We start from the raw sequence: 24,788 nt of genomic DNA, 5'->3' as shown, positions 1-24,788 counted from the left end.
AGTCCTTGAAATAGGAAAACAACTGACAAGATTGGTTTCCAACACTATACCAGAGCATTATGTTGTATGAAATTGTGAATCCTTTAAGCTTTATTTTCCTGGCCTTTGAAACCTATTTACTCTCTGTTAGTATATGATTGCTTATATTCAGCTTGTCTAATCTAACTAATCAGCATATTAGGTTTTCTTCGTAAGCTTATACTGGTATTTCTATAACATTTAAGACTGAAAGATAAATTCTGAACACACATAATTTTTATGATTTAAAATCAATGAGAGATGTCTAGGTGCTTTTGAACCTTCTACAATGTGCCTATTTGAAGCTTAGGCATCAAAACATCCCTTTAAAAAAGGGGGAAGGAGAATTTAGGCATCTAAGTACTGCTGGAAAGTATACCTTGGTGCTCTGGCTTGGGCTGGAGCTTTGGTTCTATGCCAAGAAGGGCACATCTACATCTGCAATTAATTCTATTTGGCTTTACTAGACAGTAGCCTAATTTACTGTGCAGTAAGCACCTGCACATGTAGATGGTGATGCTTTACTGCACAGTAAATTAGTCTACTGTGAAGTAAAGCATCTTGTGTAGACATGGCTAAAGAGTCCCAAAAAATTAATCATCACTACAGTTTCCCTACTTAGTCTATTAATTTTTCTTGGAATTTTTCTGCCTCTTGACCTTCCCCATTATTTTGGTCTACTTAGGTCCCCAAACCATCTCTAGGGTCACTGTGCACCTAAGAAGATTTCTAAGATCAAAGAATGAGAAGTAGAGCAATGACTATGTTCTCCCAGGCTTCTTGAGACTGGTTAGTCAGCCTAGGTGGAAAATTCTCTTCATAGGATGATGAATACTCCTTACTGTATGGATGTGAAGAGAACAGGGTTGTGAAAAAGTTTACTGGTATTGATATCTACTTCTAAGTCACTGAGATCTGAAACCATGGGTATAGAATATATGATAGGAGAAGATTCCTTCACACCTGTAGGGGGTAAGTAATTCAAAGCACTGAAAAATTTAAACCCAGCTATGTTCCATTTTCCTATTTTAACAATAAAAATAGCAATCTTTGGTCTTCCCAGTGCACCCATTACTGTATTAAATAGGCTCTGGGAGTTCTGCCTAAAGAATTACTGCAAGGTTTTATTTAATTTTCTTCAAAAATACTCGTAGTAGCTTTGTACTGCTGCTATTTCCCTTCTGGAAAATAATTTCTTCCCTTATTTGCATCCATGCACCCTGTATTTTAGTAACCAGTTATAAGTAAATGAAAGAGAAAAAAGTACCATGTTTAATTTGTACATTTCACATCTAGAGGGATCTGGCAACTATTACTGAACATGCTTTGCTCAAATCTGTGCTAATGTAACTGATATATCTGAACTTTAGAACACTGCTGCTTTTGAAATTATGGAAATTTCTTATAAAAAGCATTTTTCAAAAGGCTGATATAATAGAACCCAAGTTGTTAGTTCATAACTCGTGTCAAGTTACAATTCTTCATGAGCAGATTCCATTTTTGAACAAGACTTAATCAGTTTATCTGTTACTCGCTGCCATTATGCTGGCACTGAAGAAGACTGGTACAGTTTTAAAGCTGTAAAATGCACCCCTTACATCTACTGCACTTGAAGTCATTGGAAGAGCTGAATTCAAATTAAATGGCTTGTGTCCTTAGGAGCTATCATATCCTGAAAAGTAGCTGCCCTGAACATGGAACTATATATCATTCTTGTTTTTTCCTACAAAATGCAGGTTTTATTGGAAACCCACTTGATCATGGTCAGATTATTCCTTGGCAAACAAGTTACTTCTGTTTTTAACATTCAGGCTAAGTACAGACAATCAAAAAGCCTGAGGCTGAATCAGTTCAGCCTTTGCAGGTTAGTCTAAGCTGCAGAGATTAAACTGAGAAACAACTGGGGACACATTCACCTTTGATTCAGGAAATGAAGCCACATACCTGCAGTAGCTCAGGCCAGAAACTGGAAGTGAACTAGACCATGGCTCTCTGGCACATAGCCAGCATGGGCTGTGTGTTTGGTTCCTCTTTCTTCTACCCCCAAGGTCTTTGGGATTTGTAGTCCAGAAATATATCAGCAGGACCCTGCGGAGTTGCTCATCACTTCCTCTTCCTGCTTCCAGGTGTCTCTGGGATTCATAGGCCACAGTCGCAGCCAGCAGTAAGTTTTTATCAGGGCAGGGCAGCTCTGTACTCAAGGAGGGATGGGGAGGAAGGGAAACTTTACCCTCCCTCCCTGGCTCCAGACCCCAATCAGAGTTTTGTGGGGGAGTCCTTTTCTCCTCCCCCCCACCCTTCTTTGCTGGAGCAGACAGCACAGGGCTGGAAAGCATACTGGGATGCTGGGAGGCTGATTTAACACGAACCAGGAAAGGAGCTGGGACAGAAGTTTAATAAACCAATTTGACCCAAATAAGTTAAGTTATTACATTCAACCTGTTTAATCTTAAACTAGCTTCAGCCATTTTGAAACTGGTTTATGTGCATAGAACTTCTATGCTGTTAGAGGTTTAAACCAATTTCTTTCCACTTAAACCACTTTGTGTGTAGCCTAAAACTAGAAAGAAAAAGTATTGAGCTGATCTCTTGATGGTACTATACTAAAATAAGACCACAAATGTTTACAACTCACGGATAATTTCCTAAAATCTTGCACAGAGACATGGACACAAAGTTGAAGCAATTTCAAATGAATTAGAATGCAAATAGGGACATGTATGCATAATCTGGACACTAGTTTACTGAGTGAATACTAAACTATGCCTTTTCTTGAACAGAAGTTGGTAGGTAGTAATGGATACTGGATTATAATAACCAGTGGAAGTATACATCAAGATGTATACTTAGAAGCGATATATATTTGAGGACCCATTCCATTTACTTTTAAATTATAACTGACAATAAGTTAATCAAAGTTTCAGTCACAAAAATAAGTGCTGCATCTGTTGTTAAGCAAAACCTTCCAGTACAAGAAATGTTTTCTTGGTGAACAAGACATTCAGAAACTGTAATTGAAACAATGCATGAGCTTTTACTTGTGATGTAAATGTCCCAGTTGGTCAAGGTTTTGATGGTGCCTCAGTCCTGGTTAGTGAGTAGGATGAATTAATGACAGAAATGTGAAGAAGTTATTCATTTGCAGTTATTTTTATTGCTACATGCAGGCTCTGAATTTAACAGAATCATAAACCAACAAAGTAATGCCTATGTTATGCGCCCAGTACTAGAAATCATTGGGAAGATTTTTTATGAAATTTATGCCTCTTAGGAAATTAAGTTCAAGAACAGCCATTGTTGTCTGGCTTTATTTCTGTGTCTGAATTGTTTCCTTGAAAGGCCTCCGGCAGGTGTCATGCTTGGACAGATGCTTCTAATCTTTAATAGCATGCTGCAGTTATTAAAGAAGTGGTAAAATTCTAACACTTGCCAATCTGTTTTCCACTGGTTATCCTGGAAATGGTGTCTTGTATCCAACAGGCAGCTCCAAATGGTGAAGTTCATAGGTAGACTTCTTTCTTTCCAGGAAATGTCAATTTGATGTCTGGAAGCAGATGTCATTCTCCAAATTCAGTCCATCTCTTAAATTAATAGAAGCCTTAAATAGCTGACAGGTGATAATCTAGCCAGCCAACTCAAAGCATATTCTGACCATACTGCCACATAGAAAATGGGTATTGGGATATATTCATTTCTACAGTGGTGGCTACAATAATCTCTAAAGTCATATTAAAGAAACTACATTTAACACTTCCCTTTCCCTCCCCCCAGGCCACCACCTGTGCATCCCCCTCCCCTGCAAGATCCCCTCTGGCCTGCAGCTGCAGTGCCCCAACCCAATCTGATCCTCGCAACCATCCCCCCATGTAAAAATTAAATTTAAATATGTACATTAGATTGTTTCCATACCCAGTCCACCAAAATTGTTTAAATGAGTTTGCTGACCCTCAGTATAAAAAAGGTTGGGAACCACTGCCCTAGGAGCCTTTTAAATTCCTTTAGACCAGCAAGTTTTTCATATCAGCTTCCCAGTCCTCCAGGCAGGCCTGTAATTAGTTTTCAACACCTTTAGCTGGGCTGTACCCCCTGAAAATCTGCAGACTGATACAGCCTAATGTTATAACCTGCTACAAGTCTTTGCAAACCAGCAGCCTGCTACAGTCTGGGAATTTCTGTTTGTATGTACTTGTCCCCGCACTGAGATCTGTTGAACTCACAGCCCATAGCTACCACCTGACTTGTGCTCTTGCTTCAGCCAGTATTAGCCTTCCCTGGCAGTCTATAGGACATGAAGTAACATACATGGATATCTTATGACAGGATGGCATGGTTGGGAGGAAGAAAATGTCTATCCTTTTTGTTAATTTATTTTAAATTATAATCCCTGAAATTCACAATATTCAATATGCTCTTGAACTTGTTAAAAGAGTTCAATAGAGAATAGGGCCTAAATTTTCAAAACTGACTATTATTTGGGAGCCAAATTAGAGATAACCCTGACATGCACATTTCTGTAGGTTAAAAATGTTGGAGACTAAAGCCCCTCTACAAGTCCGGTTAAAGCTGCGTTGAGATCTAATGCATGATCCACAGTCATGCCTCCTGCTGTGCCACGTGTGCCATATTGCCAGTGCAGGGGGAGCCTGATCCTGGGCTCCTCTTGAATAGGGAGAAAAGCCAGCTCCCAAGGCTGTAAAGCAGCTGCTCTGATCTCCCAGGCTTGGGGGTATGTGAAACCCCCACGGCTGGAAGATCATGCCTGTCACAATATCATAGCCTCCCAGCCTCACGGGTTGCACACACCTAGAAGGCTGGGAGATCACAGTAGCTGCATCTCCCTACTCCAGGGGCTCCACATAACCCTGGGGCTGGGAGACTGCATCCACACCCTGTGGTGGTCAGGGCCCTGCTGGGTCATGGCACCGGGAGGCACACTGAAGGAACCCAGTATCCAGAACTGCAAGACTCAGAGTCCCAGCAGTTGTGGAGTGCTGCTAGGACCCAGAGTCAACAGCTGTTGGGGCTAACAGTCCCCACACTTGTGGGATTCCCAGGCTCTGCCTGATAGCAGTGTGCGAATTACATGTGTGCACATTAAAGCCTGATAGCAACCAGCCATACAGACTGTATGCATTTTCAAGATCTAACTTTATAGTTGGTTGGAACTTTTAATGATATGATAGATACTTTTCACATATAGCTGTTCTCAAGGTAATTGCCTGTAACCTGTAAAGGGGGACCTAATCTTCTATTAAGCAGTTAGATGAACGTCAACCATGGGGATTTTTTTTAAAAATGTATGGTCAGGGAATCAAAATTAATTTGATTGCATGGTGGGGTAGATTGTTTGTCAAAACAATTTTTCAATCAATGATGATTTTGTGGTATATAGCTTGTGATTTGAATAACTGGTCAAATGGATGGTTTTGGAAATCAGCATGGAGTGTGGAGATAATATGTTTTATTTGCCAACAGACTTGAGAAGAAAAATACTGCCAAGTTAAAACTCCTTCAAAACAAATGTTAAAATAAGAACGCTGACACTATCCTAACAATAGTATTGTGAATGGTGATACTGTCATTCTGAATGGAGATCTGCTTGAATCAAATTGAATAACAATGCTTTTTTTCTTAGTTAAGGTCATTTCAATTTGTAGGGGGTTGGGATCTGGGTAAACATAAAGATTTTAAAAAGCAATGAGGAGACACTAATGTTCACTGCTGTATACTTACTCATAGAGCCCAATTAAGGAAAACATTGTGCTAATGTAATCTTGCTGAAAATCAAGTAGAACAGTACTGTAATTGTACTGATGCAAAAAGAAGACATGGAATTCTTTTCAATATCACCATATAAATATTAATTTAGACTCACTTTAAATTTGCAGAATGATTTTAACAATGTAGGAGTAGATGAGTGTTGTTTGTGTGATCCATTAAAATATGAGGATTAATCAAGAGTCTCTCACTGCATTTCTACACTATTTCAGCTGAGCATTTTTGGTAATATTGCAGTTTGTTATTGTTTTTTGAAAGTGCTAATATTAGCTTGAAATGTGATAAGAATTATTTTAAAATCTAATTGCATGCTCTCTTTTCTGGCAGTTTTATGTATCTTTGGAATTTGTCTTTTCAGAGTGCTTTATTTAGTTTCCATTAAAACCCTGTAATTTAATAATTGGGATGTGAGGCTGAGCAGAATACAGAATTGTAAAGAATGTGCATTCTCATTTAGTACAGTAGACAATGATATGGACTGACCTGGTTTTCTATACTAAAAAATTATTTTCATTGGGATATAATGAGCTGAGCCAGTATACATGACTATGAGTGTCTGGGGTCAGAAAAAAGTTGGACTTGGCTGTCCATCCCACAGCTGTGATCAGTGATCTCAGTCACATAATAGAGAAGAAACACTATGTATTATTGTAAATCATAGCCCCTCTTCTGCATGTGGCACAGAGTTTTTAAGGAAAGCATACATTTAAAATTTCTGTCTTTTTCCTGGCTCTTCTCATTTTGTATTGGCCACCTTTCCTCTTTTTTAGTTGACCCATTAAGAATTGGTATATTTTCAGAAAAAATAAAGGCAGATATATAGTAGGGCTGTGTGAAGCTTTGGGTGCTGATTCAATTTGGAGGAGATTCGGACTGATTCAGCAGCTGAATCTCTGAAACCAAATTGAATTAGGAGGCAACTAAAAAGGTCCGAATCAATTCAAAGCCTCTGAATCAATTTGGAAAAAATTCGGCAAGATTAGGAGATTTGGGCAGTCCCCGCTCACCACCACAGGGAGATGGACATGGACTCTGTGCCGATAAGTAGGGGCAGGGAGGAGGGCAGAGGAGACCATGGGGAGACTCCCACCAGGCCCCATCCCCTGCCTGCTCCTGCAGCCCCCCTGAGTGCCCCCTGACCCCCACCTGCTCTCCGAGCCCTGAAAATGGCTGCTCTGCCTGGCCCCAGTGTCCTGGCTATTAAAAAAAGAAAAAAAAAAGCCCCGACCTCACCCACTGCTGCAGTACCTGTTAGGGCTTCTGAGGGCTCATGGCAGAGCCCCCTTATGCAGCACAGGGCAGCATGTGACAGTGGGGATTTGTCCCCCCTGCCTGGCGGCAGCTGGTGAGTACAGGGCTTTTTATTTTTAAAGAGCCAGAATGCTGGGGCTGGGCAGGGCAGCCATTAATGGGGCAGGGAGAGTGGGAGGGGGATGGAGGCAAATGGCAGAGCCCCCCCATACAGTGTGGGGCAGTGTGGGGAACAGAGATCCTCCCCCACCTAACAGGAGCCAGTGAGTGTGGAGCTTTTTTTTTTTTTTTTTTTTTTAAAGAGCCGGGAAGCTGGGGCCAGAATGGGCTGGGAGAGCGGGTGGCTAATGGGGCCTGTTTGATTCAGAGATTCATCCAATTCAGCAGGGGCCAAATCTCCAAATCAGATTCAGCTGAATCAGTTCAGGAGTCATCTGAATCACCAAATTGAATCACTGTCCCCCGAATAGGCCAAATCCGAAACAAATACTAGCTGCTTTGCACAGGCCTAATATATAGTAATGGGTTACTGAGCAGAACTAGCTTTTCCTTTCATGTCTGTTCCACAGGCCATTATTTTCTGCACTGCTTAGTGAGTTGGAGAGAGTACACAGGCATGGCAATGTACTACATATTTTATATCTTCATAGATGAAAGAAAAGAAAATTAGAATATGTTATATATAAGCATGCCTAAATTGGCAATAGAAAATGTGTAATGTAGTATTCCAGTGACCTTGTGGCATGTTCAGTGCATTACCATGGAGGTGCCCTGAGTCTACTGTGAGTACCTCTAAGATTGTTTTGATTGTAGAAGAAAGGACATTTGTGTTGAGCAAAATGTTTTGTTTTGATTCTATGTTGCTCTTACTGACCATATGGATGCAAAGTACTCTCAGATGGAGACTTATTTCTGTCTCTTGCCTGGAGAATGCTACTATAGTATGAGCGTAATGAAGTAAGTTGCCCAACCTGTTGTTGTGCTCAAATTCCCATTCCAGACATCGGCTGGGAATCCTTATATAAAAAATGTCATGGTAGTAGGGAGACAGGAAAGAAGCATGGAGCTGCAGCGGGAAATTAGGAAGTACTTGGAAGTTTCACAGTAGATGACATTTCCTAGCCTTTCAGGAGGCATCATGAGACCTACTATTGGTTATTATATTTAAATTTAGATGAAGGGCCATCTTATCAAGTGTTGTAAAAATAATGTTTACTAGGGGTGTGTGAAATGTGTCATATTCAATTCAGATTTGGCCCAAATCTGATTTGATTTGTTGATTCAGATCACTGTCCCCGATTTGATTAGGTTGAATCCAAATCTGAAGATTTGATGCTGATTTGGAGAATCAGTGATTGGGCCATAGACACAGTTTAAATGTTTTTCCTCTATACGTTGAGGTATCAGGCACGGCTTGTGAATGCTGCAATGGTAGGGCAGATGGAGTGTCTCACAGGAGCATGGGGAGGCCCTGCGTGCTTTACAGCGAACCTGGAAGTGAACTGGAAGTACTTCCAGTCCACCTCCAGGTCTGCTGGGGAGCACACGGGGGGGGGGGGGGGCCAGACCCAGGAGGCACCAGTCATCAAGCCATGGGGGCGGGGGGAGACCCACGCGCTCCCTGGCAGACCCAGAAGTGAACTGGAAGTGCTTTTTGTCCACTTCTGTGTTTGCTGCTGAGTGCACTGGGGAGCCCTCCACAGTCCTGTTGGACGCTCCATCCACCCCAGCATCTCAGTATTCACAAGTCACCTGCTGTCTTGAGGTATGTAGAAAAACCAATTAAAACTGTGTCTGTCTGAATCACCAAATCTTTCTGAATTTCCCTGAATTGATTCGAAAGGTTCTGATTCAATTTGGAGAGATCAAAGGGTTTCCTGATTCAATTTGGATTTGGATTCAGCCACTGAATCTTCACACAGCCCTAATGTTTATGCTCTTATGGGGTTTCATGTCAAATCATATTTCTACACAGCAGTAGCTAAATATGTTAGAATGTTTGTGGGCCTGGTTGTTGAACATTTTCCATTCTTCTAGTAGTGGTCCAAGAGTTAATATTTATTCTTAATATAAAAGTGTCTATACCAGTGTATGTTGGCATAATTTGATATTAAGTCAGGCCTTAGGAACACATATAATCCTATCTGATTTTATATCACAAGATCTTCCACCATAACTTGCTATTTTGGAATGCCTTAATCTTTAGAAGCTAATTTAAAACTTTTTAAAGGGCCTAGACTTTCTCCATGTGTTTTAACTCTGTAGTAGAAACAGTTTTCTCTAAGACTAAAATTAAATTAATTTCTAGCCTGAAAGATGGTTACCATTAAATTTATACCCAAATCTAATTACTTTTTCAGATCTTCACACAATTTATTTTAGCTACTGAACAGTGTTGACATGGCAGATCTTGCCTCGAAGGCAGCTATTCTTTACTGGCTTTGAAACAACTCTCTAAAAACCTGTTCTGAGCAGTACAACAAAAACTAATGAAACAGAGTTCTAGGTTGCAGAATAGAAAATGTTTGCATCGATTTTTCGCTTATAATGTTTGCATTTTTCTTTTTGATGCCTAGAGCGTGGGGCAAGCATTCTTTTGAGATTATTTAATTCCTAGAGGATAAATGAAGAAGGAAATAACAAGTGTTTTGCTTTGATCATTTTCAGAGCAGAAGTTCTTGCTTCATACAATATGTTCATTGTTTCAGTAGTGGGAATCATGAGTTTTGTTAAGAAATTTTACATACCATAAACTAAAGGCATGACACTAGGTTGGATACTATGGTTCTAGTTGTTTAATTTTTGTTTGCCTTTTCTCTTGGGGTGCATGATTGAGGGAGTAACATGAAGTCTGTCAAGATGTTTACTGGGGTCTGTGCCATCACAACGATTTTTTTAAACTAACTGTGGAGCATTTCATGGATAATAGGAGTGAGGAGAATGGGGAATGGGAGGAGAAGACCTCATGACTGATGCACAAGCTGTGACAAATTACTGTGTTGTCTCCATACCCCAATACAGAAGCAAATCTTCTTGGAAGTGCCAGGAAATATGTTCTTTGCTCTTATAAAACTGATCATTTGTTGATGTGTCATTTCTAACGTGATGAACATTTAAGTCTAATTGAAATAAATGGGGATAAATAAGTAAATAAATAAACAGGATCAGTAAATGCTCCTCCTGTAACAACTGAATCTTAAACTTTTGACATAGTCTGTGAAAAGAGCTTTCAAGCCTACTTGAAAAATAACAGAATACTCTGGCATGTTTCAACAATGGTGGCTGTTGTTCATTCTCAAATATGTGAAGTTGTGTGTTTTTGAGCATAAATTTTGTAGCTTGACATTCTCTTTCTGGGGAATGTTCTCTGTCTAGAGGCCCAGAAATTCCACACAGACATAACAGGGCTTCCAGGTTCAACAATTTTGGATTGTAGAGGGAAGAGAAGGAAGGGATAGAGCAACACATAGCTTAGTGATTCTCAGCCAGGGTGCCATGGGACCCTAGGGTGCCTTGGGATCTTCTCAAGGGTGTCACAGGGTGCTATATTAGCATTGTTAGGAGTGCGTTATTCGACTAACCATAACCATGATTCACAAGACAAACCCACAGTTTTGACATAGGAATCCATAGTGTTAAAAACATTCTGGCCTGCTATTCTTTTTCTGAGTTCTTTGCAACAGAAGAATTGCTGGGTTTTTTCCCCCCGGAGTTAAAGAAATGAGTAAAAATGAAAAGCTGGCATTTTCTGAGGGTGGGGAGGGGAGCAGGGCTCAAGTTGAAAAAGGTTGAGAACCACTCACATAGTGACCCACATTGTTAATAACATAGTTCAGACTGTAATAGAATAACATTTCTGATAAAAAGTTAGTCAAAGAGGAAGGTGGAAAAGGCTAGAACCCATTCTTACATAAATACTGATCCTGCAAGACATGCACTAGTAACTGTGCTTGTTTTGTGTAAAATATACCCCTTGGACAGCCAGCCAGCATAGAACTTTTAAATCATTCTAGTCCCCCTGTGCACCAATTAAATCCCATCTGTTTTGAGGACTTCAGTAATGCATAAACCTTATTTTGGCTGTCTGCAGAGGATAAGATTTTGCCCTTGAGTAGCGGTACTGAATTCAACTTTACCCATTTGAGTATTCCAATGAAATAAGCATGCTTAAAAGTACAGAATTTTTGACAGAACATAATTTACGACCTTGATCCTGTCCATAGTATGGAGGACATATGGTTGGAAAAGGGAAAAAGGTATATTTTTCTTATCTTGATTATAAGAAGTTTGGACATACAGAATCTGAATTTTGTTCTTAAGCAGCGTGAGAGAACAGTTTGGCAACAACAGCACTATAAACCATAAATGTGATCAACAACATTTTCAGGACATGTAGGGAAAAGAAAGATAATGTTTCCCATCCCTAATACTTGTTATTCTCTCGACACCAAGACCACCCTTCTTTGGTACGTGCAGCTACCTTTTTAGCTTCTCAGATGCTAGATAAGACTAACCAACCAGTGTCTGGCTTTTTTCCTCTCTTCCACATACACAGAGGATTACCCTTGTGAAGGACTATACATAAATAGAAAATGTGATAGCTGTGCTTTAACTACAGTAAGCCTGCTTTTTTTCCTGGCAACAATTTTGAGCAGCACTGTTGCATCCATATTAAGTGCGAATTCCCTTCTGTAAATCCCATTAAGGTTAATAGAATTTTAGTTTTACTGCTTAATAAATTTTAAAGTGGATTAACTTTTGAGAAATATATAACCTACCATGATACACAAAATATGATAATATGCAAGCATCAATATACTGTAGCTAAAATATGAGGAAATCTAATGGAGAATGGATTAAAAAAACATATAATATTTTATTTAAAGAAAATCTTTCAGGAATTTTTCAAACTTATTTATGTCCATTATTTATTATTGATTACCCTTGTCACCATTACTGATTATAAAACACTATCTCATATTTAATTTTTTATAGTTTTAAATTTAAAAACACAATAATGAATTTGCAATATCAGTCCTTTCCTGGGCAATAGATTCTAATGTGATAAACATAAAATTATGGCTACTGCAGGGCCCATCAATAGAAATTGACTGTGAAGGAGAGGTTATATTCAAATACAAATATTTTGAAAGGAAATACGTCTCGTAAATATTCCCTTGTTCATTGCAAACTGTAGCTTTTTCTGCTGCATCCTGCTTTCATTTTAAAAGCACAGTTGATGAAATGAAAATAAGATTATAGTCTTAAATATGCAGGACGTCTCATATCAGAACCTTTGGCCAGCAGATTCTTTAACTAGGAATTAGTTTTCTTCTAGCCACCACCTTATTTTAGATTTGCCAGCCTAAAAGCAGACTGCTTATTTGGTAGCTCTGTAATGTTTAATTTACAGCAGCTAGATCAACCCAATTTATCTGAAACAGATTATCTCTGAAGCCCAAATCAGTAGTCTCATCCTAAACTTATTGCATTATTCGACTAACCATAAGCCAGTTGCTTTGACATTGATTTGTGCAAAATCATGGAAAGCCTGAAATGGGATGCGATCAATAAATATGGAAGGATGATGACATGATGTATACTATTTGACATTTTTTATGGAAAGTAGATCTTTTCAACCAAACTTGATGACATTTTTTCTGAGATTAGAAATTTGGTTGATCAAGGTAATTTTGCTGATGTAATACTTAGTCTCCAGTACTGTACAACATTTTGATTAAGCACTATACAAAATCAATGTTGCACATTTTAGAGGAATTAAAAGTTGGCAGACTGATAGACTTAAAAAATGTAAATCAAGAATCATCCAGCTGGGGAGTTCTTAGTGGTGTCTTTGCTCAATGCTATTAAGTATCTTAATTTCTTTCACTGCAGTGTAATGGAGTAAGTAATTCTTGCTTATCATTTTCTTGGGTAAACAGGGTTTTCTACTTCTCCAAAACTTGCAAGTCATGAGAAATGGATCTGTGCAAGACAAAACCATTGAGGCATTTCTAACCTCTCAATGTGATCTCTGTCTTCAGATGCCTGAAGAATCCACGTGAGCAGAGAGGACTGTAGAGAAAAAGATGTAGGCTCAGCCTAAATTAACTTTCCTAGAGTTTTCTCTACAGTCTGAAATCAGGAATAGCATGTGAGACCTAGCCTACTTTTCCCTTATCCAACTCAGTTTCTATTCTGTCCCCAAGGCAAAACTCAGACCTACTAAGTGTCCTCCATGCAGACTTAAGTAAGGGAGGCAATTTTACAAAGACAGACATTCCTTCCCATATCCAGACTTCCTCTTTAGATCTCTTCTGGGGGGGTATTTTAAGCCTATGCTAGGTCCATATGGGTTATACGTATTACTACAAATTGATAAATTAGTTTAAGTAAATAAGAAAATTCCTTGCTCTTTCAGACCATCTGTCCATTTTTAGAACTAAAACAAACGTAAGTCTCTTAGGTGCCTTCCTTTTCTCTTCTTATTTGCTCCCAACCTCAAAGCATTTGCTGGAAGCCTGTTCAGTTATGGTCAGATAGGAAGAAGGGGCTTGTCTCTGGCAGGAGTGTCCCAGAAGGCAAATGATTGTTCAAACTTCCAGTCTGAACCAAATTTTCAAAACTTATTGATCCCTCATCACTAGATAGCTGGCAAGGATCTTCTTCTTTTCTTACCAATTCCAGTGTACATCCTCAATTTGTCACTTGTGTGACAGTTTGGTGACTGTGTCTATGTAAAACTTACAAATTCTGCTTGAGGTGGCAAAATTGCAGGCAACGTGATTTTTTTTCATTTTCTTTGTAGTTTCAATCTGAAGGCTGACTAAAAATGGCATTGTAGGTTTCCACATTTGTTATTTCTTACACACTTCAATATAAAAATGTGTGGGCTGTCTTTTCTAACTACTAGCCCTGTAAACTCTGCTTGTGATCTGAAAGTCAAGTTGTCAGCATGGCCAATAATGAATTTTCTATAGCTGGAATTTCAGTTATAGTACTACTATGAGCACATGAGTCAGAGTAGGACCCCGGCTGATTGTACATCTCTATTGCCTCAGCAGAGCTACATGAAATGAAAAGTAATAAAAAAAAAACCTTCCATTTTTGTCAGAAAAAGAAGTAGAACTGGACTGAATCAATAAAGGGAGGTGACTGGTTGAAAAGCCAGGTGCAAGATTGGCATAGTTATTTTTTCTTATTGTAACCTCACTTTAAATCTTCAAAATCCATTGCAATACATATTGATAATAACATCTGTCTGAGGAAACAAGGTGGCTCACTTCTCTTTTTCACACACACAACCTCTGTAAATTATGAAGAAATATATTTACTCAGAAATGCTGAATTCATTTTAAAATAAAAGACTTGCTAGATGGGCTTTGTGTTACATAAACAAGTATAGATGCTACTTGAAATCCCATAACTTTTCTCCAATAGAAGGAATGATTCTTCTATTATAGAAATCTTACACTGTTGCATCAAATGCATACATCACTTCATCTTTATCTTTACCAATGCATGGCCAGTATTTGTAGCTATTTGTTTGCCTAGATTTAAATGTGTGTCCTGGCTCTTATATGCTTTATGTGTATAGAGAAATAAAACCTCTTTTCAGGTTCACCCGTAGTTCTTTGTTTCTCTTTTTGATTGAAGTTTGTCATCTGTTCATGTATTTGTTGCCAGTAGCTGTATTCTAAGAGTCCTGTACTTAGCTAATTCACAGCTGTCTGCTATGTTGTACAAGGTGTCTGCAGCTAAGCATATGTCTTATGTTGTAATACCAATTATTAATAATTTCTCTCATGTATGGGTTATCATCAGTAGATCTCAACGCTCTATACAAATATTATCCTTATTTTCAAGACAGGCAAACAGAGGTACAGAGAGGTGAAATGACTTCTTGCATAATGTTACTATGTTTACAAGGCATTCTGCATGAACTTTGCTCAGAGCAATGAGCAATTGTAGGAACAGAGCCCCACAACCCCGCCTGTTTTTAATTATCTGTTCAGGCTTTCCTCCCAAATATGTCTTCCTACTGAAAAATATATGAAGACAATATCTTGTCCCTTTTTGACTTAAACAGATTAAAAAGTAGCTGCCTACCCTGCCTAGCATGCATGCACAGATTCATGTATAGTTATCACACATTTGGCTTGAGAAGGAAGTGTGTGTCATGGAGGGCTGGTTTAGGGTAGCTTTTTATATACTGAGGAATAATTGCTCAATGTCTTGAAGTAATTTTCAAGGCAGTTGTAAATGCAGTTTTTTTGATAGAGACAGTTCCACTCTGGATTACAATGGAGCTTAGATACCTGCATGCTCAAAATAAGCATGCTCAGAAACTTAAATTTAGGTGCCAGGAGATTTTTTTTTTCCCCCAGGCAAAAATGAAGGCACCAAATGAATTTAGGTGACTGATTGATTTTGCAGCCTTTGGAATTTGGTCAGTCTGGATTGCATGGATCACTTTTTGTGACTTAGGCAACTAAATTCCATCTAACTCCCATTTAGCTACCTAATTTAGATTTAGATCAGATCCTAAATAAATACAAATCTCAGCAGCAAAATCTTTAAGGTGCCACAAACACTTACTCAAAGCTAAAGAGACTGTTGGGGTGACAACCTCCCTTAAATGATCAAGGATTCAAGACTAAATCATCAGGAAAAGCCCCAGCAGCACAACAAAAGAAATAGAACGTGAGAATTTACAAACCCGGGACATTGCGGAGAAGATCCCAAAGCTTCTCCAGCCCACAGACCACTATCCTATGCTCCTTATTCATGTGGGCACCAATGACATGGCTCAGAGTGCTACCAGCTGGGTCATGAGGTGCTACAGGGATTTGGAGTGGGGCTAAAGTGTCTGGGGGCACAGGTGGTGTTCTTGTTGATCCTCCCAGTCTCGGGCTATGGGCTGAGGAGGGAGAGGAGGGTCCAAAGACTGTGGCACTGGAGTCATCAGGAAGGCTATGGCTTCCATGACTACAGCCCGCTCTTTGGTGAGAGAAGCAGTGAGCTGCTGAGAAGAGATGACCTCTACCTCTCTCCCCTGGGGAGGAGGCTCTTCTCAGCCAGACTGGCTGAGCTGCTCCACCGGGCTTTAAACTAAGCCCGTTGGGGGATGGAGGGACTACCACCACTGCTGGCCCGCTGAACAATCCTTGCAAAGCCAGCGGACCAAGGCACTTAAGGGAGCCCACCCTTGCCCCAGCACTTGTACAATCTGTGGGCAAGGCAAGAGCCCCCAAGGGGACACTTGCCTGCCTGTACACAAATGCCAGGAGCTTGGAGAATAAGCAGGAGGAGCTCATCCTCCTGCTTAGTGCAAATAATTATGATGTCATAGGGATAACGGAGACCTGGTGGGACTCCACCTATGACTGGACCTCAGGTATAGATGTCTATACCCTGTACAGGAGGGATTGTGTAGATAAAAGGGGCGGGGGTTGTAGCTCTCTATGTTAAGAAAAGCTACATGTCCCTGTAAGCTGACATTGGCGACCAGGGTGGACGACTGGTGACCCTCTAGTTAAAATCCATGGGGAATACGGCACAGAGGACACAACGGTGTCTACTACAGACCTCCCACCCAAAGTCCTGAGCTTGACCAGGAGTTCGCCCGGGAACTAGCTGAGGCCACATGCTCCAGAACCATGGTTGTCATGGGTGACTCAATTACCCAGACATCTCGTGGGAAGATCACTCAGCAAAATCCGAGCGGTCGCAAAGATTCCTCTCATGTGTGGATGACCTCTACCTGACTCAAGAAGGCTATGGGCCAACAAGAGGCGAAGCACTGCTCGACCTGGTACTGGCTACTGGGGATGACCTAATCGGTGACCTAGCGATCAATGGGAAGCTGGGTGACAGCGACCATGACCTAATCACCTTCACCATCCGCCATAAAGCTGGCAAGTCAGTCAGCAACACGGAAGTCATAGACTTCAGGAAAGTCAACTTTGACAAGCTCAGGAGGCTTGTTGGTGAGGCCCTAAGGGACCATGACTCCAGGGAGATGGGAGTTCAAGAAGAGTGGTTGCTCCTTAAGGGAGCAATCCTCAATGCACAAGATAAGTCTGTTTCATCTCAGAGGAAAGGCAGCAAGAGGGCACAGCAGCACCCCTGGCTCTCCAGGGACCTAGCAGACTTCCTGAGGCTAAAAAGAAAGGCCTACAAAGGATGGAGGATGGGATTCACCTCCAAGGAAGATTATTCTGCACTGGTCCGGTCCTGCAGGGAGCAAACCAGGAAAGCCAAGGCTGCAACTGAACTCCAACTAGCTTCGAGTGTCAAGGGCAATAAAAAGTCCTTTTTCAGATATGTGGGGAGCCGGAGGAAAAGCAAGGGCAATGTTGGACCCCTGCTGAACCAGATGGGGCAACTGACAACTGACACCCAGGAAAAAGCCAACCTATTAAATAGGGACTTTGCGTCAGTCTTTCATCAGTCACACGGGATGCCCATGCCTGCTATGGGACAGGGAATCTGGGTGAGGGGAATCCCCTACCCTCCATAAATGCTGACCTCGTGAAGGAACACCTTGAGAAGCTGGATACCTTCAAGTCAGCCGGCCCTGACAACCTGCACCCCAGGGTACTCAAGGAGCTGGCGAGCGTCATAGCCCAGCCCCTGGCACGGATCTTTGAAAACTCCTGGCATTCTGGTGTAGTGCCTGAAGACTGGAAGAAGGCCAATGTGGTGCCGATCTTCAAGAAAGGGAGGAGAGTGGATCCGGCTAACTACAGGCCCATCAGCCTGACTTCTATCCTGGGGAAGATCTTAGAAAAGTTTATTAAGGAGGCCATCCTTGAAGGACTGGCCCAGGCTAACATTCTAAGGGACAGCCAGCATGGGTTTGTTGCGGGTAGGTCTTGTTTGACCAATCTCATTTCCTTCTATGACCAGGTGACCTATGACCTGGACAAGGGAGAAGAGATTGATGTCATATATCTTGACTTCAAAAAAGCTTTTGATCTGGTATCCCATGATCACCTCTTGGCCAAACTGGCCGGTTGTGGCCTTGGCTCCACCACTATCCGCTGGCTGGGAAATTGGCTTCGTGGTCGGACCCAGAGGGTTGTGATTGATGGCAGTCACTCATCATGGTGCCCTGTAACCAGTGGGGTTCCTCAAGGCTCTGTCCTGGGACCCATACTGTTCAACATCTTCATTAACGATGTGGACATTGGAGTTAGGAGTGGACTGGCCAAGTTCGCCAATGACACCAAACTTTGGGGCAAAGCATCCACGCCAGAAGATAGGCGGGTGATCCAGGCTGACCTGGACAAGCTCAGCAAATGGGCAGACGAGAACCTCATGGTGTTTAACACCGAAAAATGCAAGGTTCTCCACCTTGGGAGGAAAAACCTGCAGCACCCTTATAGGCTCGGCAGCGCTACGTTGGTTAGCACTACAGAAGAAAAAGACTTGGGGGTCATCATTGACCACAAGATGAACATGAGCCTCCAATGCGATGCTGCGGCTAGTAAAGCGACCAAAATGCTGGCGTGCATCCATAGATGCTTCTCGAGCAAATCCCGGGACATCATTCTCCCCTTGTACTCGGCCTTGGTGAGGCCGCAGCTGGAGTACTGCGTCCAGTTTTGAGCTCCACAATTCAAAAAGGATGTGGAGAAGCTTGAGAGAGTCCAGAGGAGAGCCACGTGCATGATCAGAGGTCAGGAAAACAGATCTTACGATGATAGGCTGAGAGCCATGGGACTCTTTAGCCTGGAAAAGCACAGGCTCAGGGGTGATCTGATGGCCACCTATAAGTTTATCAGGGGTGACCACCAGGATCTGGGGGAACGTCTGTTCACCAGAGCACCCCAAGGGATGACTAGGTCGAACGGTCACAAACTCCTGCAAGACCGTTTCAGGCTGGATATAAGGAAGAATTTCTTTACTGTCCGAGCCGCCAAGGTCTGGAACAGTCTGCCAGCGGAGGTGGTTCAAGCACCTACATTGAACACCTTCAAGAGTAAATTGGATGCTTATCTTGCTGGGATCCTATGACCCCAGCTGACTTCCTGCCCTTTGGGCAGGGGGCTGGACTCGATGATCTTCCGAGGTCCCTTCCAGCCCTAATTTCTATGAAATCTATGAAATCAATTCCTCTTAGAAGTGGTGATTATTCTTATTTGGACTGATCTCAAAACTCTCAAGAGCCCCATTTTTAGCAGACTAGAAGGTGGTAACAAATGATGTTTATATTTTTTCAACCCTTATTTGGTAATGGACTGTTTTATGCAGTTCAGTTCTATGGATATGTGTTTATTTTCCACAGATCCTGCCAACAGTTTCCATTCTGGGGCTTCCTGCTTATTTCTTCCAGCTGCTTCTCTTTCTTATCCCTTCTGTTGTTGTTCTCCTCCTGACTTCTTTATTTTGCTACTGAAGTCGTGGTGGCAGCTTTTTGTTATACTTTGAAAGCCTAATGTATATGTTCTTGCCAATTGTTTGTTTCTATTACCTTTATAATGATCATTTCTTGAATATTTTATGAGGTAATCACTAAGCTGAGGGGTATCTGCATAGTTAAATCTGTAAATAGTTCAGATAATAGTTTTGAAAGCTCTAGAAGGGGTATATTCAGTATTCAGGTACAGCATGTGTAGCAAACTGGTTATAAACGCATTAACTGGATTATTCAGAGTAGTTCCAGCCCCCCTTCCCTTCCTGTTTTACAAATGAGACTTCCTGTTACTCCCACCTCTGTTTAGGATGCTGTTGAGAGGGGAAAACCAACAAAACAGCACATAGAAAACCTGTGAGTGGGGAGTTTTCTTTTGTGGAACTGAATAGATTCCGTTTGCAAAATCTATAGAGCAGGTTGTTTTACTGGTGTCTAGATTTAAAAGAAAACAGTGCAAAAAGCAGCTTTGTAAACTTAGGGAGAACATTTTCATTCTGGTTACCTTTAATGTCTATGTAGGCTAGTAGGATAGAAGGGACTTTGAGAGGTCCTTTAGCTCATCCCCCGGCCTGAGGCAGGAGCATCCCTATCCAACCCATCCTATAGACATCCATTTTTCTAGCCCCTTAGCAAAATTACACAGTTAAACCTGAGACAAAACCCAACAATAACATCTTATCCTGCCACAGGTAAAGCAGAAGAACTACAGCAGCCAATGTCTTGCTGCTGCAAATGTTGCTAATATATGCTAAAGAGATCCCAGAAAGATGGCCAAGCTCCCCATTATACAGGAAAGAAAAAACCCTCACAGTCCGTATCAATTTGATCATAGGGGGTAAAATTCCTTTCTGATGTGCTTAGATCCTTCAACCTCTCCTTGTATGACTTACCTTCCAAGCCCTTTATCATTTTTTGTCACCCACCTCTCTCTGATTTCTCCACGTCCTTTTTTAAACATGAAGCCCAAAAGTTATCAGCAGGATCCTGGTTTTCTCTGATAAAAAAAAATGCAGATTCTCTGATAAAACCCCAAAAAGCATGATTGAAATGAAAACCCCCTTCCACGGCTCCCCTGGCGCTTCTTGTGCCCCTCACTCCCTCACCCCCACAGCCTGCTGACCGTGTCAGTGCCTCTCACTCTGCCCCAAAGCCCCCCAGCCCTGTTGGTGCTTCTCATTTTCCCCCCACAGCCTCTCCCAGGCCTGCTGGTGCCCTTCACCCCCCACCCACAGCCCTCTGCCACTGCCAGCCCTGCTGGAAGGGGCCCTCAGCTGCCACGGTCATAAGGCTAGGGACCTGGGCCCTCAGCCCCCTGCCTCTGGCAGTAGGTGGTGGCTGCTGCAGCAAACCAGAACCCAGCTCCCCGCCTGCTGCCTGCCTGCTATGGGCTAGGGTGGGGGGTGGCTCCCCACCATTACACACACTCCCAGGGGGCAGAGGAGACCCATGTTCCCAGATCTGTGTGTGGAGTGGGGGCAGGGAAAGCTGTGGGCTTGGGATCCCACCCTGCTTCCCTCCCCCAGGGCCTTCACAATGCAGCATTGCAGGGCATAGCAAGGCTGTGCAGGAATGCTCCTTGCCACTGTAAGCTCCATGCTGCCCTAGCAATGCATTCCCTGCACGCACAGCAGCAGTGGGGGCAAGGGTGCAGGGTTGTGGTCCTCTCTACGCCACACACACACAAGGGATGTGTCACCAGGGCAGTGCAGACCTTGCAGTGGCAAGCAGCTTTACTGCATGGCCCTGCTGTGCCCTGTAGTGCTGGGTCACACCCTCTGGACTGCAGAGGCCCCTAGTGAGGGCAGCAGGGCAGGAGCCTGAGCCTGCAGTGGGCAGCATGCCCTACCCTGGCCCGTGCACAGATCTGGGGGGGCACAGGTCCCTTTTCCCCCCGGGAGTGCACACAGCAGAGGGGAGCCGGTCCCACCCCTCCGCCCCCCATACTAGTGACCTGTGACTCCATCCCACTTCCCACCAGGGCCTTGTGACTGTGTATTGCAGCCCTGTGCCCCAAACCCAATGCTCTGCCCAGACCTGCCCAATTTTCTCCCTATGGGGGCCTCAATCCCCCCCCCACTTACCTATGGGAGGTGCTCTCCAGACTACCTGACCGCCCTCCTCCTGCTACCTCCCAGCCCCCTGCAGGCTGGAACTCTGCCAGCCTTCAGAGGGCTCATTGCAAAACTGCAAAATCTATGAGTTTCTCTGCTAAAATGAGAAATCCATGTTTTACTTCATTTTTCCATGGCAAATGGAAAACCCGGATCCCTGGTTATGAGGAAGGATATGGGACCCAGTCCCACACATTTTCTGGCATAAATAGCCCCCGTGACTTCAAGTATTCAAGCAAGTGAAATGCCATTTTCTCACTTATATAAGTGTTAACAAGATGAAAAAGATGAGTCTTATGTCTTTCTGGGTTTTTTCCTTATTTTGCAATAAATTAATGAGCATCATGGTCTTACTTTGAATGGTCTATTCTAAAAATTTTTATTCACATACGGTAACCTAGAATTTATCCAAATAATACCAATTAAGTGCTACATGGTATTTATTTTAAATTAAACCAAAATGCATTCCAGAAACATAGCTGCATGTTATGGTTATATTTTTAAAGAAAAATTCTCTGTGCAAGGCATTGCTAGTTGATGCTATGGGATGCTAAGGCACTATGTTTATAAACATACTACAACAATCATGCATACAATACAATACAATAACTCATATGATATAAATACATACATACAAGAAGATGTCTCCCATTGTTTATCATGAATTTGTTTAAAAATTAATTTAGTTTGCTCAGTCCAATAAACATGACACATTCTGTGTCTACTTGATTTAGATCAAGAGGCTAATACTAGGTTCCTCGTCCATTCTTACAGATCTGATTCAATAGAAATAAATTTTTTGTGGGGGAAAAAAATCTATCTGAACATGTAGAAGACATTACTCATTACTGCTTTCCTCCAGGATGTATCTGACTGTCCTAAAATGAACGGTATAAAGTGTAGCCATAGATCTATCTCCTTCCCTTCCTCATGTTTAGCTCCTAGTTCTGCACTCCTGAGGGTACAAACATAGGATGTGTACACACATTCAAATATTCTGGGATACTTCTCTCATGTTTGTTCTCCTGATAGAGAAACTTACTCAGAGCCACATGTACAGACATTTGAATGTGGAGGCCCTAAAGCGTGGAGAGCTTGCAGTTCTGACACTGTGCACCTGCAGGGGTCCTTGTGGACACATGTGCAGGCTTTCAGTCTTCTGGGTGACAGATGGCAATAGTGCAAAGGGCAGCCCTAATTGGTTGACCCAGACTGCGTGTTGTCAGTCTGTGTTTCCCTGCAGCACAATATAGGGATTATGAAGGGAATGTGTTGTGCTTCCTGCTGGAGCACGAGTCCAGGGAACAACCAAGGAGAAGCTCTTATAATATAGTAATATAAAACCGTGGTTGTTCCCAGGTTATTTTTCTCCTGGAGTGGCCATTTTTACTCTACAGAAGAGAGCCTGAACATCTGTACATTCTTAGTTTCTCCTGGGAGAGTAGTAACTCTCCCAGGAGAAACTGAATGCATGTAAGAAGCTGTAGTCATACTGCTTGTCTCTTATTTGGCATATACAAGAAAGAAAACACTTGTTAAGACAGTCTCCTCTACCACAAGGCAAGATCTTGTCCCTAGTAAATAAAAGAAGGAAATTCCTAGAGGTGGAGTGCAGTCCTGATGACTCTGCAGTTTTCATTTTCTGTTTTCCTAAGCAAGGGGTTCATCTGGCAGAAGGGGAACTTGAGTCTGGATTCTCTGCCTCTTGGGAAAGAGCTATAACAGCTGGATTATTGAATAAATAGAGGACACAGGCAGCATCAATCATTCCGGGGATCTAGTGTGTCAATTCCTTTGGTTTCCTTACAATTGCCAATTTGTTTTACTCTTTCATTTCAGTAAGAAAAATGATATTTTTGTTTGTTTGATCAAAAATTGTTATTTACTTATTTTTCAGTTCAGCTGTCACAATATCAATTGTTGAGACAGTATGTTCAACTTAAGTTATCAATCTTGTCTCATAATGGTTGGTTCTGGTCATGCTGTATGATAGATCTTTATTTTCAAATCTAATCTAATATGATTATTCTGTGTTTCTAGCAAGTGGACATCCAGCATTAAAGGCAGCTGATCTTCGAGTGGCAGCAGAGTTAGTAGCCTCATCAATGAGAGAATGGAAACGGAAAAACGTTTCTCAGGATTCCTAGTGTTGGGGAGAAATGAGGACGATACCATATCTATGCTTGTGCAGCACATACAACTTTCACAAAATGACAAACATCACCAATCAAGTTGTTTGAACTAAATGTGAAATATCTAGTTAGTTATGTAACTTGGGCCATTTTTCTGAAGCATATGGATTGGTATTCGTACGATCTTTGATATAAAGACCTTAAGCATGCTTCAAAGGACAAAACTAGCATAATAAAATCTTGTAAACTGAGAAAAAATACTGTGATATATTTTATCAGTCACTGCAGTTTGTAAATTTAGATATTTCTTCTTAACATTCAAGAGGATCAGATTCCCAGGACTTAGTCTTTGCTCCAACAAATCTCTCATTGACAGAAAAGAGAGTTTTCCCAAGTGAGGGAAAGTACAGGTGAAACAATTATTTCATATTTAAAAAAGGGGGAGGAAAATTTATTGCTCGTGATCATGACTGTAATTAAGGCAGTTATAGGCCCTCAAGGCCAGTGAGAGCAGAGGAGAGACTAAGCATGTTATCCCTTGTAACTTTTTTCTCCATCCGTTCTGTCCTATAGTTAGTGAGAATTAAATTGGGGCAGTTTACCCCTGAATGAAATACCTGCTAAATTATCATGTTTCAGGTTTTGCTTACCACAAATAAAACAGGTATTTGAAAAAGCTGCAGTAGATCTGCTTAACAGACAGTCAACTGTCCTCTGACCCTTTGAAATCAATGTAGTTATTTTGTCTGTCCATCCCAAAGAATTGAGTAAGCATTCCAAGACTTGGCTCTAAAGTGGAATATCTTGTTTCCCCTTCCTCCCTGTACATACAGTTACCTCAGTTCATGGAGCTAGTGTGATTCCACTGTGCAAGGTAGGGACTGAGATGTATGGATAGACTGGGTGTTTACACCCACTTCATAGTGGGAAACCCGATTCAGTAGGGTTTTTTTTTATGCAACAGTAGCTAGGGGAATGTGTGTGCAGAGGTACCTGGGGTGGAGAAGTTGAAATATTCACTGCTGCATTGATCTTCCTGACCTCCACCTCACAATGCAGATAACAGAGCCATAAACA

The 24,788-nt window shown here is 41.8% G+C and overlaps 1 protein-coding gene across 1 annotated transcript in view; it reads left to right on the top strand.

Moving 5' to 3' along the window:
- The window catches only part of IQCM (IQ motif containing M), a 137,656-nt gene extending 113,930 nt beyond the window's left edge, over positions 1-23,726 (top strand). The window contains exon 7 of the mRNA XM_090034516.1: positions 23,620-23,726. Within this exon, the coding sequence (XP_089890642.1) occupies positions 23,620-23,726 (107 nt within the window). The remainder of the gene's footprint in view (positions 1-23,619) is intronic.
- The last annotated feature ends 1,062 nt before the right edge of the window (positions 23,727-24,788 follow it).

This window comes from Crocodylus siamensis, chromosome 2 (assembly GCF_052110815.1).
Source record: "Crocodylus siamensis isolate JL-2025a chromosome 2, ASM5211081v1, whole genome shotgun sequence".
NCBI classification, from domain to species: Eukaryota; Metazoa; Chordata; order Crocodylia; family Crocodylidae; genus Crocodylus; species Crocodylus siamensis.
The sequence above is the reverse complement of the archived record's forward strand: the minus strand, read 5'-3'. Positions and strand labels throughout refer to the sequence as shown.